A 19,262-nucleotide genomic window follows, 5' to 3' on the forward strand; every position below is an offset into this window, starting at 1 on the left:
GGACAATCCGTCCTTAATTACGGTGATGTTAAACGGGGGAGGTATGTAGAAAGCCAATATAAGGAGAGGTTCACCATATAATTTAGCTGAGAGAAATACATACTGCCCCTGTATGTCAGTGGATAACTCACCCAACTCAAAATGTACTGATTTGGCAACCAAAATTGAGACCCCTCTGGCATGAGATGAGTGGGTAGAATGAAACGCCTAACCGACCCATGGTCGACGAAGTGCCATCTGAATGCTCCCCTCAATATGCGTTTCTGTCAAGGCTATTACATCTGCATGTTGTTTCTTGAGGAAAGCGAGGACCGCGGCGCTTGATTTTCTCGCGTACACCCCTCACATTCCATGTGATAAACTTTAAAGACGTCATGGCGGAAAGTCATGGAAATCAATTAGCAAAATCATGTATTTCAATATGAATATCTTGCAGAACATATATAACAATTCACATAACCCCTTTCCACAAGGCGGTACCTACTGTCCGAATATGGTATGCACAAAAAAACCCAACAAAACTATAACTAGAATAACTCTCTCCCCCCTCCCTGCCCTGCACCCCACCCAACTGGTGTGGGCTTGTTCCCTGAACTGTTGCGTCCTAACTGGTGAATACGCTGTCTTCCCATATATGCATATATGGTAATACAATATACTGAGTTCCTGGCTTATGTGAATGTTTTCATTTATACTGAAAATCTTGTATAGTCAGTTGTCTGGCTCTGCATGTGTAACAGTAGTAGTCACATTTCATTACTACAAAAAAAAAAGAAGAAGTGAAGTGGCACAACCAGGAGCAAGCAATTTTAAGAGAAAATAGGTACAATGTTTTTTTATATCTACTTTATTAAAAAATTACATAAAGTGTAGCGCTGTATGCGCTACACTTTATGTAATTTTTTCACTGTTTGAACAAAGATATCTATTTTGTTGTGTTAGCTGCTATTGGATATTTTGACAGTGCAGTGTTTTTTGATTTTATATCTACTTTATTATTTATGCAACATGAAAATAGGTTTTACTGTCAAAAGGACCCGTAGTTCTATTTTACATTTTTATTCAGTTTAACGCAGGGTATGACATTTTCTTTTGATTTTTTTTTTATTACTATTACTAGCTATTTTTAGATTTATGGTATTTTCTTTCCATAGAAAATCCTGGTTTACTTCTCAGTTGAAAGCCCGGGCAATTGTGTTCATTATACGTCAATGCTTCTGTGTGACATTTCACTCCCTTCTTCAGCCCATGTCACAGTTGAGACGCTAAGGAGCAAATTAGGGGTTGCAGCAGGGAAACGATAGGTATGTTATGGGATGAAGGAGCTTTAAGGAAGATCAGTGTAGAGCAATGATGATAAAGAAAGCATTGCTCTATTGGGCATTGTGGGCCTGTATATTAACCCCTTCCCGCCGAGCGTACGCAGATGTGCGTACTCGGCTTTCGGGGGGTATACCGGGATGATGCCCGCACCTGCAGGCATCATCCCAGTACCGTTTTGTTCAGCGGGCGATTGGCTATCCAGCCATAACAACCGATGTGGCTAAAAGCCGCTCGGCTGTTATGCTGGAGGAGCGGGAGGGGACGTCCCCCCCTCCCGTCGCCTCCCGCCGCTGTTACCGGTGCTCCCACTCGATCGGGAGCACTGATTCCTGGTGCGATGCCTCCGGCCGCTGGGGAGGAACTGGAACGAAGCCGTAATCGGCTTCGTTCCAGTCTCCTCATAGTAAACACGGAAGCGACGTCATGACGTCACTTCCCGTTTACTCGGCTGCCAATCGCGCCGGTTTTAAAAAAATATCCGGTATTCAGAATCGCCGTTTTCGGCGATCTGAATACACTGAAGTGTAAAGGAGGGGTGGGGGGTCTTTTAGACCCCCGATCCCTCCATAAAGAGTACCTGTCACCGCCTATTACTGTCACAAGGGATGTTTACATTCCTTGTGACAGCAATAAAAGTGATCAAATTTTTTTTTTTTTTTAAACAATTTAGTCATTTTAAAATAAATAAAAAAATGTAAAAAATTTTTTTAAAGCGAGCTCGCGAAGCAAAGAAAACGCATACGGAAGTTGCGCCCGCGTATGTAAACGGTGTTCAAATCACACATGTGAGGTATCGCCGCGATCGGCAGAGCGAGAGCAATAATTCTAGCACTAGACCTCCTCTGTAACGATAACCTGGTAACCGAAAAAAATGTTTAAAGCGTCGCCTATTGAGATTTTTAGGTACCGTACTTTGTCGTCAATCCACAAGTGCGTGCAAATATAAAGTGTGACATGTTTGCTATCTATTTACTCGGCGTAACATTATCTTTCACATTATGCAAAAAAAATGGGATAATTTTACTGTTTTGTTTTTTTTTTAATTCATGAAAGTGTCCCTTTTCCCAAAAAGTTGCATTTAAAACACCGCGGCACAAATACCGTGTGACATAAAATATTGCAACAATCGCCGTTTTATTCTCTAGAGTCTCTGTTAAAAAAATATATATAATGTTTGGTGGTTCCAAGTAATTTTCTAGCAAAAAATATGGATTTTAACTTGTAAACACCAAATGCGAAAAATAGGCTTAGTCATGAAAGGGTTAATCAAGGGTTGGGTCAATGGTTTCTGTGGAAGGAGGGAGCTCTAAAAATAGCTATTTTGGCAAATAAACTGTAAATAATAATGTATTAACTTGTACAATTAATTTTTTCAGAGACGTGCAAAAAGTGCATAAAACAACAAAAAGACAAATTCCCAAGTTATTCAAGTTTCATTTTAATGTGCCCAATAAGCCTTTACAGGCAGTGAGCTAAATGAGGAGTACCTTCTGGCTGTTGAAGCCTGCGTTTCGGATAATTCCACGAATGGAAGCATTGTTAGCACTTTTATCTAGCTGGAAGACCTGCTTCAAGAATTTATTGGTAGAAGAGTGGATCATAAGGATAAAATCTGTACTCAGCAAGTCACGGTTCTTGTCCAGAAATCCTAAATAAGAAATAAATAGATTATGCATCCATAAAACTGCATTGTTTTTTTCAGAATCTGTTCATTGAATACAAGTACAGCATTATCAACTCTAATGTTGCTTGTAACATGCATGTTTGGTAATGCAGAATATTCAATAAACTTCTGTTAAGAACTTTTTTTCAAGGGTTGTTACTTGTTTTGGTGTGACATGGTTTGTTACTTCTAAAGTAACCTCTTCTCTATTTGGGTTCCTCAAAGGGTAATGTAGTTTGGGGAGGTTAGGTAGATAGCATAGTTGGGTAGGGAAAAGCATGTGTGTGTGTGTGTGTGTGGGGTGAATGAGAGAGGATTGAGAGGGAGAATGGTGTCTACCATCTGGGCTCAGTATTGGCAAGTCTCAGTAAGAAGGGTAGCTCTAAATGTGCTATAACAGAGCAACTCAATTTTTAAAGCGCAAATGTAAAATATTGAATTTCATGCAGGTTATGATTATCCACAAATCTTGAATCTGAATCTTAGCACTTTATCACAGCTCACATCAGTTAAAATTGGTTTTACACAGCAGACAATGATAATATAAAATGTGGTGGTCACCAAAATTTAAAAATGACTTAAATTTGGCAATAGATTATAGAGTCTTGTCTTCTTATAAAGCTACATTCACACGGGTGATTAGCACACCCTGCCACTTCCAGCGGCAAGAATCTCTGAATCCTGTGCCTGGAATGACAGGTGTGTATGAATAGCTACAGCTGCTCAGCCCATACAATTAACTGACAGGCTGACGGTGGCTGCAGCTATTCATGATAGTCTGCACAGCCAGTGATTACCTGCGGTGATCATGAATGGATGTATGCAGACAGCGTCCAACCGTGGTCACCTGTCCCTAACCGCATGTAATCGCTGGCTGTGCAAATAGCCATGAATAGCTGATGCCTCCTGTCATTACATTGTATAGGCTGACTCACGTGTCATTCTAGTCACAGAAATTTGCTGAAAATTGCAGGGTGAGCTAATCACCTGTTGGCCCAGGGTGAGCTAATCACCTGTTGGTACCTTCCATGTATAGTAACATACTGTAGTTAGTCAGGTTGAAAAAAGACACAAGTCCATCCAGTTCAACCAAAAAAAATATATATATATAATAAATATCATACCAGCCCATACCCAATTCTATACCCACAGTTGATCCAGAGGAAGGCAAAAAAAAAAACAGCAGAGCATGATCCAATTTGCTAAAGCAGGGGAAAAAATTCCTTCCTGATCCCCCGAGAGGCAATCGGATTTTCCCCGGATCAACTTTACCTATAAATGTTAGTACCCAGTTATATTATGTGCACTTAGGAAATAATCCAGGCCCATCTTAAAGCAATCCACTGAGCTGGCCATAACCCCCTCTGCAGGGAGTCTATTCCACATTTTCACTGCTCTTACTGTGAAGAAACCTTTCCGTATTTGGAGATGAAATCTCTTCTCTTCTAGACGTAAAGAGTGCCCCCTTGTCCTCTTTGTTGACTGTAAAGTGAATAACTCGACACCAAGTTCCCTATATGGACCCCTTATATATTTGTACATGTTGATCATATCCCTCCTTAATCTCCTCTTATCAAGAGTGAATAAATTCAGTTCCTCTAATCTTTCCTCATAGCTGAGCTCCTCCATGCCTCTTATCAGTTTGGTTGCCCTTCTCTGCACTTTCTACAGTTCACCAATATCCTTTTTGAGAAATGGTGCCCAAAACTGAACTGCATACTCCAGGTGAGGTCTTACTAATGATTTGAACAGGGGCAAAATGATATCTCTCTCTGGAGTCCATACCTCTCTTAATACAGGAAAGGACTTTGCTCGCTTTAGAAACTGCAGCTTGGCATTGCATGCTATTATTGAGCTTATGATCTACCAAAACCCCCAGATCCTTCTCCACTATGGATTCCCCCAGTTGTACCCCCCCTAGCATGTATGATGCATGCATATTCTTAGCCCCCAAGTGCATAACTTTACATTTCTCAACATTAAACCTCATCTGCCACATAGTCGCCCAATTAGACAGAGCATTGAGGTCGACTTGTAAACTGGAGACATCCTGTAAGGACGTTATTCAACTGCATAGCTTGGTGTCATCTGCAAACACGGAAATGTTAATTTTGATCCCAGACACAATATCATTTATAAAGATATTAAAAAGTAAGGGTCCCAACACTGAACCTTGGGGTACACCACTGATAACCTTACACCAGTCAGAGTCATCAGAAGAATCATTAACCACTACTCTCTGAATTCTATCTTTTAGCCAGTTTTCTATCCATTTACAAACTGATATTTCCAAACCTGTAGACTTTACCTTACACATGAGCCGTGCAGAGCACAATCATCAATGCCCGGGACCAGGCAGAGACTGCAGTCATGTAGACAATCTAACATTAATGCGTTTCCTGACATAGAGATAAGCCTCCACTGTGCACAGTATTTAAAGTACAGAGCTCATCTGAAAAGTGCTATCCAAAATCATTACACACTGCAACTTAGAAGATGTTGCATTAGGAGGGATGTGCTGAGTCTGTGCCCACTCCACCAGTCCAGCGTACCTCTGTTACCTCACTCTCAGTAACAGAATCCTACTGAGCACATAGAGCAGGCCTGATACGTGCTCATGAACTCCTTCCTTTACGTACCTCGTGACCAGGCCATAGATCGCTCTAATGTGAGTTCAGATCTGGTTGCTATTAGATACCGACCACAAGGGAGGGGGCCAGACAACGATCCCTTCAATACTGGAGGACCAGATACCATGCCTAATGACTGGTCGCTTGGTGTCTGGAACTTGTGCTCTTAGCAACTGCATTTCTCTTCCTTGTCTTGTCCTAACTCTTTTGTAGTAACTGACCCTCATATCCCTTTGTGCTTTACAGACCCTGGTTCTTTGGATATGCCAGAACCCACATGTACCCCTTTGAATAACTTAAGGCCAGGCTTAGAACAGTTAATGTAATGTTAATGGAGAAAATTCAACAGTCCAATATGAACAATGTCCATTTCCTAACCCTAACCACAGTTGTGTGGCTCCCCAGGCATACCTCCATGAGGTGATAGTCCATGCTGGTAATATCCATGACTTGGGTGTCCTCCGGGAACCATGGTGCCTTCAGTGGACTGCAAAGGCGCAGCCATCCCGATATGAGCTGAAAGCAGGAACATAACCAACCGAGGCTATCGGACCTCAGCCTTCACACATAACTTAACCCTTTCCCCCAGCCTGGGCCAGCCGGTAACCTACTGAACCAACATTGACACAACCTGCTTACACACTCCTGTGACTAATGCTCACCTTCTGTTTCATAATATACAATTCCTGCAAAATGGTTTATTCCAAACTTTGTGTCATGCACACTTTTAGATGCAATGTAAATGTTACTTTTGCTGTGAATGCTATTAAGTTTGGTCAGCATGGTAGCATCTGTTCCCTACAAAAAAAAGAAAAAATCATAGGTGATTACAAATTTCAGTATGATAGTGTGCAACCTTACATGTAGGATACGATCTAATAAAAAACAGTTTTCAAATGGAAAAGGTTATGAAGGCAGTACCCTGAGCTTCAAGGAGAATCAATCTGATTGGCTGCTGATGAAAACCCAAACTTGTATTCATTCTGTTTCTTCTACATGTATTTTTTTTTTTGCTTTTAAGTATATTTACAGATGTGGCAATATAGTGATTTGAGTAATTGTATCATTGCATTACCTTAAAATACACACTAAAAAGTCTAATCCTACATGCTATCCACAGGTCAAGCAATGTAGATGTAAACCCAACCACAAAAATCAAATTTTTAACATAATGTGAATTTCAAAAGTCACTTACAATCTTTTTTTAATCTACAGCTTTCGTTAAAATAGGAACCGGTGATACTGCTATAAATGTCCTTGTTTATGCACTTTCTTTTGAGGCATACCAACTTTCTACCCCCATTCCCAACTGCTCACATGCATTGTCAGCCTGTCAAATGTGTTTCTGATGGAGACTAGAAGTGTCCATGTCAATGTTTATTGTGCAGACATGGTCCACTGTTGTCACCATCAGGAAGTCTACCTTGATTAATGACATATAAACACAGCTGGAGAGCATGCATGTAGACAGAAAGTTAATATAAAAATACTGCAGGTGATCAGCAACACGGAGATGCAAAACAGGAATTAAAAAAAACATTTATTTTTTAGAAAACACAGTGCTTTGTCACATTAAAGGTCATCTAGTTAGTATTTATATCATTTCCATACAACTGTAAGAACAAGATAAAGTATTTGTTTCTATTTGCTACTACAAAAAAGTATGTTTTTTTAACTCCATGTAAAGTTTTTTTATGCATTTGTCTTTTTTTTTTTTTTTTTTTTTAACTTATACATGGTCCACATCGGGGTCCAGAATTCTAGGTGGCTAAGCACACAAGGAGCACAGGCCCTTCCAGCATCTGGCTGAGAAAGTGAGGGTGATGCTGGCCACCCAATGCTTTAAAGGTGCAGGGAATTTTTAGGAGAAGACTCCCCTTGTTTCTTTTTCAGATTATTAGGTGTCACTATATTAGGTCCCATATATTATAATGAAAATTATGTAAGCATCCTGTTATATTTAGCCTACAATAGCAATACATTCGGTTTTACTTTTCCTGAGATGTAAAATGTAAAATATAATGTCTGTGAGTTCTCTTTTATCCAGATCCTGGTATAGCTAGTAGTGGTTGGTTACATTTAACTGAAATTGTTCTGTCAGGTTTCATTTTTTGGATGATTTTTGCTAGAGCCTTACCTGGGGAAATTTGCTTTCCTCGTCGATAAGTGAGATGATGTTCATGGGCCGTAGAGCAATGATATCAAGTGTGCGTTGGTTGTCCGAGAATTCCACAAGCTGCCATTGTATCTGCTCTGCAGCATATTCATCTTGCTCCAACTTGAATATATGACGCACGAAAAACTGCTGTAGATGCTCATTTGCAAAATTGATGCAGAGCTGCTCAAAGCTGAGAAGAGAATTATGTGGATATCATAGTACTATTATGGCTAAAATGAAGGGCTGTTTGACATAAATAAACCACAAATGCGGAACATTGTACATTCTTGTTCCTTTCAATCAAAATATTTCATGAACACCTCTTGCACCAAAGTGTGAAAAACAAGGGGATATTCTTTAGAATAGTAGTTTTATGCACTAATAAAATAATTATACAGTGGTGTGAAAAAGTGTTTGCCCCCTTCCTCATTTCCTGTTCCTTTGCATGTTTGTCACACTTAAGTGTTTCGGAACATCAAACCAATTTAAACAATAGTCAAGGACAACACAAGTAAACACAAAATGCAATTTGTAAATGAAGGTGTTTATTATTAAAGGTGAAAAAAAATCCAAACCATCATGGCCCTGTGTGAAAAAGTGATTGCCCCCTAAACCTAATAACTGGTTGGGCCACCCTTAGCAGCAACAACTGCAACCAAGCGTTTGCGATAACGTGCAATGAGGCTTTTACAGCGTCCTGGAGGAATTTTGGCCCACTCATCTTTGCAGAATTGTCCTAATTCAGTTACATTAGAGGGTTTTCGAGCATGAACGGCCTTTTTAAGGTCATACCACAACATCTCAATAGGATTCAGGTCAGGACTTTGGCTAGGCCACTCCAAAGTCTTCATTTTGTTTTTCTTCAGCCATTCGGTGGTGGACTTGCTGGTGTGTTTAGGATCATTGTCCTGCTGCAGAACCCAAGTTCGTTTCAGCTTGAGTACACGAACAGATGGTCGGACATTCTCCTTCAGGATCTCTTGGTAGACAGCAGAATTCATAGTTCCTTTTATCACGGCAAGTCTTCCAGGTCCTGAAGCAGCAAAACAGCCCCAGACCATCACACTACCACCACCATATTTTACTGTTGTTATAATGTTCTTTTTATGAAATGCAGTGTTCCTTCTACGCCAGATATACTTGGACACACACCTTCCAAAGAGTTCCACTTTTGTCTCATCGGTCCACAGAATGTTGTCCCAAAAGTCTTGGGGATCATCAAGATGTGTTGTGGAGAAATTGAGATGAGCTTTGATGTTCTTTTTGCTCAGCAGTGGTTTTCTCCTTGGAACTCTGCCATGCAGGCCATTTTTGCCCAGTCTTTTCCTGATGGTGGAGGCATGAACGCTGACCTTAACTGAGGCAAGTGAGGCCTGCAGTTCCTTGGACGTTGTTGTGGGGTCTTTTGTGACCTCTTGGATGAGTCGTCGCTGCACTCTTGGGGTAATTTTGGGCGGCCGGCCACTCCTGGGAAGGTTCACCACTGTTCCATGTCTTCGCCATTTGTGGATAATGGCTCTCACTGTGGTTCGCTGGATTCCCAAAGCTTTGGAAATGGCTTTATAACCCTTTCCAGACTGATAGATCTCAATTATTTTCTTTCTCAATTGTTCCTGAATTTCTTTGGGTCTCGGCATGATGTGTAGCTTTTAAGGATCTTCTGGTGGACCTTACTGTGTCAAGCAGCTCCTATTTAAGTGATGCCTTGATTGTGAACAGGTGTGGCAATAATCAGGCCTGGGTGTGGCTAGAGAAATTGAACTCAGGTGTGGACAACCACAGTTATAGTATGTTTTAACAAGGGGGGCAATCACTTTTTCACACAGGGCCATGATGGTTTGGATTTTTTTTCACCTTTAATAATAAACACCTTCATTTACAAATTGCATTTTGTGTTTACTTGTGTTGTCCTTGACTATTGTTTAAATTGGTTTGATGTTCCGAAACACTTAAGTGTGACAAACATGCAAAGGAACAGGAAATGAGGAAGGGGGCAAACCACTGTAGCTAGATATGAAGGTCAAATACAGTTTACAATATGTGATTAGTTAATACAACCCTAACTTGTATGAGTTCCCTTCATTCTGAATTACACATAAAACAGTGCTTCAGCAGAGAGAAAGAATTATCTTTATCTAGTATTCTGTGCTTTAAAAAAATCAGAAGCAGGTTTTTGTTTTTAAACCAATGGCTTTAACTAATTGTGACTTTTACTTTTGTGAAATACACTGCTTTATGCTGATTATAATACAGTTCAAATAGAACAGGAAACTTTTCCCTAAAAGTGGGGAAACTTTTTTTTCAATGCCGCGTACACACGACCGGACTTTCCTTCGGAATGAACTCTGACAGACTTTTTGACTGACTTTTCGACGGACGGATGACGGGACTAGAAAAACTAAGTTCAATAGCCAGTAGCCAATAGCTGCCCCTGCGTCGTTGTTGGTCTGTCAGACCTGCATACAGACGAGCGGTTTTCTCGACAGGAACTGGTTCCGGCGGAAAGATTTGAAACATGTTCTATTTCTAAAGTCCGTCAGATTTTTCGTCAGAAAAGGTCAGATGAAGCCCACACACGATCAAATTGTCTGACGGATTCATTCCATCTGAACTTTGCTGTCGAAAAAGACCTGTCATGTGAACATGGCATTACTGGTTAAGAGCTACTCAGCTAAAGTCTGGCAACTATTCATATTAAAGTGGTTGTAAACCCCTACAAACCACTTTGACCTACAGGTAAGCCTAGATTAAGGCTTACCTGTAGGTCCAAGAAATATCTCCTAAACCTATACGGTTTAGGAGATATTTATCAATGTAGGGGAACTACTGGTTCTAGTTACTTTTATGCAAGACGCTCTCAGAAATAAGTCCTATGTCCCCTGATGGAGTGCAGTATACAATACCCAATGGTTTGTCTTTTGTTTTATTATAGCTTTGCTGACTTTTGGCATAATAAACATTTTTTCTGATTAAAAAAAAAAATCAGGGTATAGGTTATGCGATTTTCTTTCCTGCAACCATAATTATGCTTGATTTCCCCATCCAGGGGAACACAGTGATTACTGCTAGTGGCTATAGCCACTGGCAATAATTGTATGCATAAAATCCGACATGTAGGTTGTACTCAAGTCGATCAAAGGATCGACTTGGGTACAATCAGCCTGGCCAAGATGGATCAAATTTCAGCCAGTCCCTGCTGAACTCGTTGTCATCCAATCCATCTATGGCTGGCCTAAAGTAACACAACATGTTTAAGGAAGGGAGGATTATAGCCCCGGTCAGTTTTCTTGTGCCATTTGTGTACCATTGGGGAGATTTCCCTTCACTTCCTGTGAAAACAGAAGTAAGGGGATATTCCTCAAAAGTGAGGGAATACCTGGTTGTCACCAGGGGCACCAGAAGTAGTGTCCCCATTGATAAATGTCTCCTCTATATCTGTTCTGGTGACAACCCAAAATAACAGGGGCACAGAGAACATTAAAAACCTGACAGATGTTCTGATCCCTCTTTTTTCTAACTTTTCTAAAGTAAAAAAAAAAAATCAGTTTTATTATACTTTTTTTGCACCCAAAAAACAGCCTATAAAGAAAATATTTGATTTCCAGATGTCCAATTATTTTGCTTGGACTATAAAAAAAGAAGCAAAGAAAGAAAGAGAAAGAAAGAAAAAGAAAACGTAATATGCATTACAACACATCTGTCAAAACAGGGTTAAAATCTCTGTGAATTGTGTATTGCTGTCTTTTCTTAGATTCTCCTCACCCAGATAGGAAAATAATTACAGGGAAATCCCATTAATGGACAGCCAAAAACAAATTTTTAGTAGAACGAGGAAGGTGTCGCACCTCTGTCAGGATTGCATTCCTCTGTATGCTGATTCCCTCACTTTCTGTCAAGAAACGCCATGTCAGAACAGGAAGTGAGCTGAAATCTCCTTAGCAAGGAGAAAGACATAATTTAAACACTGATGTATGTTGTAACCCTTTCCCTGTTCAAAACAAAAAAAAATGCGGCTGCAGTTGGTCTAAAGACACGAGAATACACATTCATCTTTTTTATCTAATAATATTGGGCAAGCAATGTACCAATATCTTCCTTCTACTAGCCCTGCCCTGTTTTATTCCATGACACTGGATACTGCTACATGAAGACTAATTCAATTCTATTTTCTTTTATAAATTACCTGTTTGTATTAAAATGTTCAAAACCAAAGATGTCTAATAAGCCAATAGACCTGCGTTCATTTGCTCTTTCTTTGGGCATCGGCGTGAAAATAGCCTCATTGATCTTGTTTACTATCCACATGAACATTCGCCCATAAATGCCCTATAATAGACAATATAAACACGACACTGTTATGTAGATGATCACTGTTCTGTTTTTCTTCAAACTGTGTACTCAGGAATGTTATCTATGTTATCTATGGACATAATAAAACAATTTTGTTTGTTATATAATATAAAACAATATAATACTAGTACAGTACAACACAATTTATGTAGTGCTCTTCTCCCATAATATTCAAATAAATTTTCAACTTTATAGGTTTAAATTTGTAGAATGATAGATGAACCCTAATCTACAGCACTAGCGAGGAATATAAGTAAATCGACAAAGGGTCTGCCTGTTAAATAATGTATTCTTTCTGTGCAGCCAATCTTCATTTCCAATAGCCCTTTAAAAAATAAATCATATCAATATTTTCCCCATGAGACTCATTTGATTAAATGTAAGCCCTTGTACACACGGTCGGAGATTCCGACAACCAAATCCGTCGGATTTTGTCCCTCGGATTTTTACTGACGGATCTTGTCCGAAACTGTTGCATACACACGGTCGGACAAAGTTGTCCGAAAATCTGATCTTTCAGAACGTGATGACGTAATTTCGTTACGATGGGACTACGTTCAGGCTAGTAGCCAATAGCTTTGATGTAGGAATTTGATCTGAGCATGCGTGGCACTTTGTCCGAACGGAATTCTCTACACATGATCGGAGTATGTATGATCGAAGCATTTTGTCTGAAAATATTTCCGGCAAGTTGGAAAATTTGGTCCGACGGAAAAAGTCCGATGTAGACCACACACAGTCGGAATATCCGACAAAACGCTCCGATCGGACACATTCCGTCGGAATCTCCGATCGCGTGTACAAGGCTAAGTGTTACCATATATTCTTAACTTACATTTATTTACTAGGAGATCCTAAAACACACCAGAAGTCTGGATGTTACTTAAACACTATGATACAGCGATTTAGTCTATGAACTTTAGTTAAACCCACTAGACAGGGTTAAGCTGTGACCCAGGGCCAGCAAGATCACCAAGTGCTCTATCAAGCCTCTCAAAGTGTGTGTGACATGTAACACATTTGTTTGCTAACTTATCATTATGCATGCTCACTGCAAAGTTGAGTGTTAACCGGTTCCTGACCGGCTCCCGTACATATACTGCGGCACAATGGCACCGCTGCGCGAAACCCCGTACATATACAGGGTTCCTTTAAGAGTCACGAATGGGCGCGCGCCCACTGCACAGTGGGGGGCGCGTTGCGCATGGCCCGGTGGTTGCGATCGCCACCGACCACGCGCAATTGCATGCACAAGTGCCAGCACGGGGATTTGTGTGTGTAAACACACAAATCCCTGTGCTGTCAGAGGAGAGGAGACATGTCGTTTGTTCCTAGTAAGTAGGAAGAACAAAATGTCTCCTCTCCAACTCAGTCCTATCCCCATACACTGAGAGAACACACATTTAACCCTTAAACACCCCCTAGAGTGCATTTGTATAGCACTAATCGCTGTATAAATGTCTAGGGTCCCAAAAATGTGTCAAAAGTGTCCTATAAAAATCACAGATCACCGCAGATTACTAGAATAAATAAATAAATAAATGCCATAAAATGTTCCCATAGTTTGTAGACGCTATAACGCTTACCCAAACCAATCAATATACGCTTATTGTAATTTTTTTACCAAAAATATATATTAGAATATATATTGGCCTAAACTGATGAAGAAATTTGTTTTTTGAAAACATTTTTGGGGATATTTATTATAGCAAAAACGAAAAAAAAAAATTTTTTTAATTGCCACTGTTTTTGTGTGTATAGCGCAAAAAATAAAAAACGCAGAGGTAATCAAATAGCACCATAAGAAAGCTCTATTTGTGAGAAAAAAAGTATGCAAATTTCGTTTGGGTACAGCATTGCATGACCGGGCAATTAACAGTTAACCGCTTGCCGACTGACCTCATGACAATATACGCCGGCAGAAGGGCTTGTATAGGCAAACTAGCGTACCTGTACGTTGCTCTTTAAGAGGCGGCAGGGGGCACGCTCGCAGCAAGCTCCGTGAGTTGGGTCGTGGGTCCCGCTGACTCGATCGCCATGGGGATACCCGTGATCGCCTCACAGAGAGAAAGAACAGGGAGATGCCGATGTAAACAAGCATCTCCCCGGTCTGCCTAGTGACAGTGTCACTTATCTCTGCGCCCTGTGTTGGGAGCAGAGATCAGTGATGTGTCACACGTAGCCATGCCCCCCCCCCAGTTAGAAACACTCATCTGGACACACTTAACCCCTACACTGTCCCCTAGTGGTTAACACTAGTGTCATCTGGTTCACTGCCAGTGTCATTTACACAGGAATCAGTGCATTTGTATAACACAGATTTCTGTATAAATGACAATGGTTCCAAAAATGTGTAAAAAATGTCTGATGTGTCCACCATAATGTCTCAATCACGTTAAAAATCGCAGATCGATGCCATTACTAGTAAAAATATTAATAAAAATGCCATAAAACTATCCTCTATTTTTTAAATGCTATAACTTTTGCGCAAACCAATTAATAAACGCTTATTGCAGGGTTTTTTTACCAAAAATATGTAGACGAATACGTATCAGCCAAAACTGAGGAAAAAAATGTTTTTTTATATATATTTTTGGGGGATATTTATTACAGCAAAATGTAAAAAACAATGCATTTTTTTTCAAAATTGGGCCTACAAACTGGAAGAGGCAAAAAACAAAAAGACAATAGAAACTGGATGTTAACCATCAGGACTGGAAACCTAGACCGGAGAGCCTGGAAAACATGCCAAGCAGTATCAAGAGCCTTCCTGGTATTAAAACCAAACCTAATGATCAAGGATGCTGTGACAGCCAAATGGAAAACCAAATCACCACGAAACTGGAACTGAAGAGAAAGTGCAATGCTGGTACCTGCTTCCGAGACCCTAGCCTACTGATTCCGACCCGAGCCCCGAGAGGGTCCCGGGATCCACCAAAGCCCCTGAGCCAGTGAAAGCTGCAATAGGCTGATTTACCAATCGTTCCATACCATTGCGCAACTCCTGGCCGGACGCAGCTAGGAAATAAAAAGGTAGTGTGGAACGACACCCAACTGGTCAGGAACACAACTAGTGAGAGAAACGTGAGCAGACAAAGAAACCTGTGACAAGCCTGCAACCTGCTAGAAGGAAACGTGACGGAGCGAGAAACATGAGTAGCATGAGCTGATAAACATGAGCAGCATAAGAACAGAGGCTGCAAGAAAAATACCCCCCCCCCCCCTGCATGAGAAACGCAGGTTACATGAGAACGTGAATCGAAGAAACCACGAGAGAAAACCTGGGGGCACGAGAGAAACCCTGGGGGCACGAGAGAAACCCTGGGGGCACAAGAGAAACCCTGGGGGCACTAGAGAAACCCTGGGGGCACAAGAGAAACCCTGGGGGCACCAGAGAAACCCTGGGGACACAAGAAAAACCCTGGGGACACGAGAGAAACCCTGGGGACACAAGAGAAACCCTGGGGACACGAGAGAAAAACACTGGGGACATGAGAAACCTGGAAAAATGACAGAAACCTGGAAAACGAGAGAATCTAGAAAACGAGAGAAACATAAAATTGCATGAGAAACATAATATTACATGAGAAACGAAACATTTTCATGAGAAACAAAACATTTGCATGAGAAACAAAACATTTGTATGAGAAACGTAACATTTGCATGAGAAACATAACATTGCGTGAGAAACGTAACATTGCATGAGAAACATAACATAGCGTGAGAAACGTAACATAGCGTGAGAAACGTAACATAGCGAGAGAGAAACGAAACATAGCATGGGAAATGTAACATTGCATGAGAACCGTAACATTGCATGAGAACCGTGAATTGCATGAAAAACGTACTTGCATAAGAACTAACCGCATGAGAAACTAACTGCCTGAGAAACATGAGTTCAAACAAAATGTGAGTAGTGTAAGAACAGATGAGGAGACATGCCACCGAACAAGCCAATTAAAAACGATCACCTCAATCTGTTAAACCCATAGGTGTGATGGGTAACCTGCGGTGGAAGAACATGGACAACCCAGCTGTATGAAACAACGAGAAAACCTAATAAAACAACCCGCCCGTGACACAACAATCCCCCTGGTACCTGATAAGTATAAGGACTTACTTAAATAAGTATAAAGATTTGGGTGCCGAAATGACAGGACCAACAGTGCATGAATGTGAACCTGATGATAACACCACCCTAATGAATGCAGCAGTGAGCCGGAGCAACCTGCAGTGCCAAGACAGGAAATTAAAACGAACACTCAGGGCTAAGGTACCCACAGACCGTGGTGGGTAGTAGTAAAAGGTGTAATGGTGAATGTATACGTATGATGTGACTACAGACGAGAAGATTGTGGGACGACAATCAATTAACAACGAAACCTCAGCCCGTATGGGCCTGTAGACATGACAGATCCTGGATGTAAGTACCAGCTAACGGAAATGCAGCGAACGAAGGGCAATGACATGTAACCCGCAACACAAGGGAAAACGTAAGAAACATGGGAAAAACATAGCAAACATGGGAAAAACGTAAGAGACATGGAAAAAACTTAAGAAACATGGGAAAAAACGTAAGAAACATGGGAAAAATGTGAGAAACATGGGAAACATACGAAACGAAAAAAAAACATAAAAGTTGCCTGAGACACGTAAATTGCACCAGACATGCAAAATACAACAGACACGTAAATTGCATCAGACATGTAAAATACAACAGACACGTAAATTGCATCAGACACGTAAATTGCATCAGACACGCAAATTCCATGGGAAAATGTAAAACCTGAGAACCATAAATTCCATGAAAACCATATAAGAACCATAAAACGTGTAAAAAACGCCAACCGCCTGAGAAACGCAAAACGCATGAGCAATGCAAATTGCACGAGAAACGCAAATTGCGAAAAAAACCCGTAAATTGCAGAAAACTGTAAAGTGCATAAGAAACCGTAATTTGCAGAAAACTGTAAATTGCGTAAGAAACCGTAAATCGCATGAAATGTCAACTGCATAAGACACACACATTGCAGAAAAACATAAATTATATAATAATCTGTAAATTGCATGAGACCGCAAATTGCATGAAACCGTAAATTTGCATGAGAAACTGTAAATTGCACGAGAAACCATAAACTGCATGAGAAACCATAAACTGCATGATAAACCGTAAATTGCATGATAAACCGTAAATTGCATGAGAACCATAAATTGCATGAGACCGTAAAATAGCATGAGAAAACCAAAAATAGCATGAGAAAACCAAAAATAGCATGAGAAACCGAAAAATTACGTGGGAAACCATACATGCGTGAGAACCGTAAATTGCATGAGGACCACCACCACTACCAGGCGGATGGACCCCCCTCCCCGGGCAGAACCAGGCGACCGAATCCTCCCCTCCCTCCGGCAGAACCAACAGGAGAAGGAGGCGGGCAGGAGAAGCAGCTCCCCAGAGCCACCAGGCAGACAAACTCCCCTCCCCCGGCAGAAACTGGCGACCTAAACATCCCCCCTCCCCCCAGCAGAAACACTGGGAGAAGGCGGCGGGCGGGAGAAGCCTCTCCCCCACAGCCACCAGGCGGACTAACCCCCCTCCCCTCGGACGAACCCCCCCTCCCTTCGGCAGAGGCAGGAGATTGAATCCCCCTGGGCAGAAACACCGAGAGAAGTAGGCGGGCGGGAGAAGCATCTCCCCCACAGCCACCAGGCGGACGAACCCCCCCTCCCCCGGCAGAACCAGGCGACCGAATCCTCCCCCCTCCCCCCTGGCAAAACCAGCAGGAGAAGGAGGCGGGCGGAGAAGCATCTACCCCCGCAGCCACCAGGAGGACTAACCCCCCCTCCCCTCGGCAGGCGATCAAAACCTCCCCCCTCCCCCGGCAGAACCACCAGGAGAAGGAGGCGGGCGGGAGAAGCGTCTCCCCTGGAGCCACCAGGTGGACGAACCCCCCTCCCCCTGCAGAAGCAGGCGACCTAAACCTACCCCCCCTCCCTCCAGCAGAAACACCGGAAGAAGATTTGCCAAATATTTTCAATTGGTGAAAGATCTGGACTGCAGACAAGCCAGTTAACCACTTCAATACCAGGCACTTATACACCTTCCTGCCCAAGCCAATTTTCACCTTGCAGCCCTGTCGCAATTTGAATGACAATTGCGCGGTCATGCTACACTGTACCCAAACACATTTTTTATCATTTTCTTTCCACAAATAGAGCTTTCTTTTGGTGGTATTTGATCACCTCTGCTATTTATATTTTTTGCACAACAAATAACAAAAATACCGGGATTTTTTTTTTTAAGTTTTTCTTTGTTTCTGCTAAATTTTTTTGTAAATAAGTAAGTTTTCTTCTTCAATGACAGACACTGATATGGCTGCATTGATGGGCACTGATAAGGCGGCACTGATGGGCACCAATGAGGTGGCACTGATGATGGGCATTGATAGGCGGTACTGATGGGAACTCATAGGCAGCACTGATGGGTACTTATGGGTGGCACTGATGGGTACTTATAAGTGGCACTGATAGGTGGCATGAATGGGTACTGATAGATGGGCATGGATGGGCACTGATAGGTGGCACTGATGACACTGATGGGTGGCATTGCTGAGCATCACTGTTTTTTTTGTTTTCATAATGCTGCCAGTCAGTGACCATTTGTGGGCACTGATTGGGCATATGTTGGCACATATGGATAGCCATGTAGGATTTTACCTGGCCATCCACATGTTATGTGCTTCTCTGGTGGTCCTGGAGGCTTCTCTGGTGGTCTGAAGTGGGCATCCGAGGGGGGCTGTGCTGATAAACAATCAGCACAGATCTCCCGTCAGGAGAGCCGCTGTTCGGCTCTCCTCTACTGGTGTCTGTCAGACGTGAGTGAGGAAAAGCCAATCAATAGCTCTTCCTGTTTACATCGTGATCAGCCGTGATTAGACAAGGCTGATCTTGTGGTAAAGAGCCTCCACCGGCTTGAGACTGACACACTGCACCACCGATCGCCGTGATGCGTGCCCTCACGGGTGCGTGTCGCCTGTTATCCTGCAGGGCGTCATATGGCTCCCAGTCAGGATAACTGAACCACTGCCCGGCCGTCATTTTGCTATAGGCCGAGCGGGAAATGATTAAGCACCCGGGT

The 19,262-nt window shown here is 41.9% G+C and overlaps 1 protein-coding gene across 2 annotated transcripts in view; it reads right to left on the reverse strand.

Annotated features, from left to right (window-relative positions):
• MYO7B (myosin VIIB) overlaps positions 1 to 19,262 on the reverse strand; it is a 523,403-nt gene that overhangs the window by 305,606 nt on the left and 198,535 nt on the right. For both annotated transcript variants that reach the window (XM_077488413.1, XM_077488412.1), the window contains exons 12-15: positions 11,958 to 12,100; positions 7,754 to 7,964; positions 6,279 to 6,414; positions 2,811 to 2,971 (exon numbers count right to left, since the gene is read on the reverse strand). In XM_077488413.1, the coding sequence (XP_077344539.1) occupies positions 2,811 to 2,971; positions 6,279 to 6,414; positions 7,754 to 7,964; positions 11,958 to 12,100 (651 nt within the window). The remainder of the gene's footprint in view (positions 1 to 2,810; positions 2,972 to 6,278; positions 6,415 to 7,753; positions 7,965 to 11,957; positions 12,101 to 19,262) is intronic.

The sequence above is a fragment of the Lithobates pipiens genome, unplaced genomic scaffold (assembly GCF_037356315.1).
Source record: "Lithobates pipiens isolate NorthernLeopardFrog02 unplaced genomic scaffold, aLitPip1_a1.2 Scaffold_18, whole genome shotgun sequence".
NCBI lineage: Eukaryota > Metazoa > Chordata > Amphibia > Anura > Ranidae > Lithobates > Lithobates pipiens.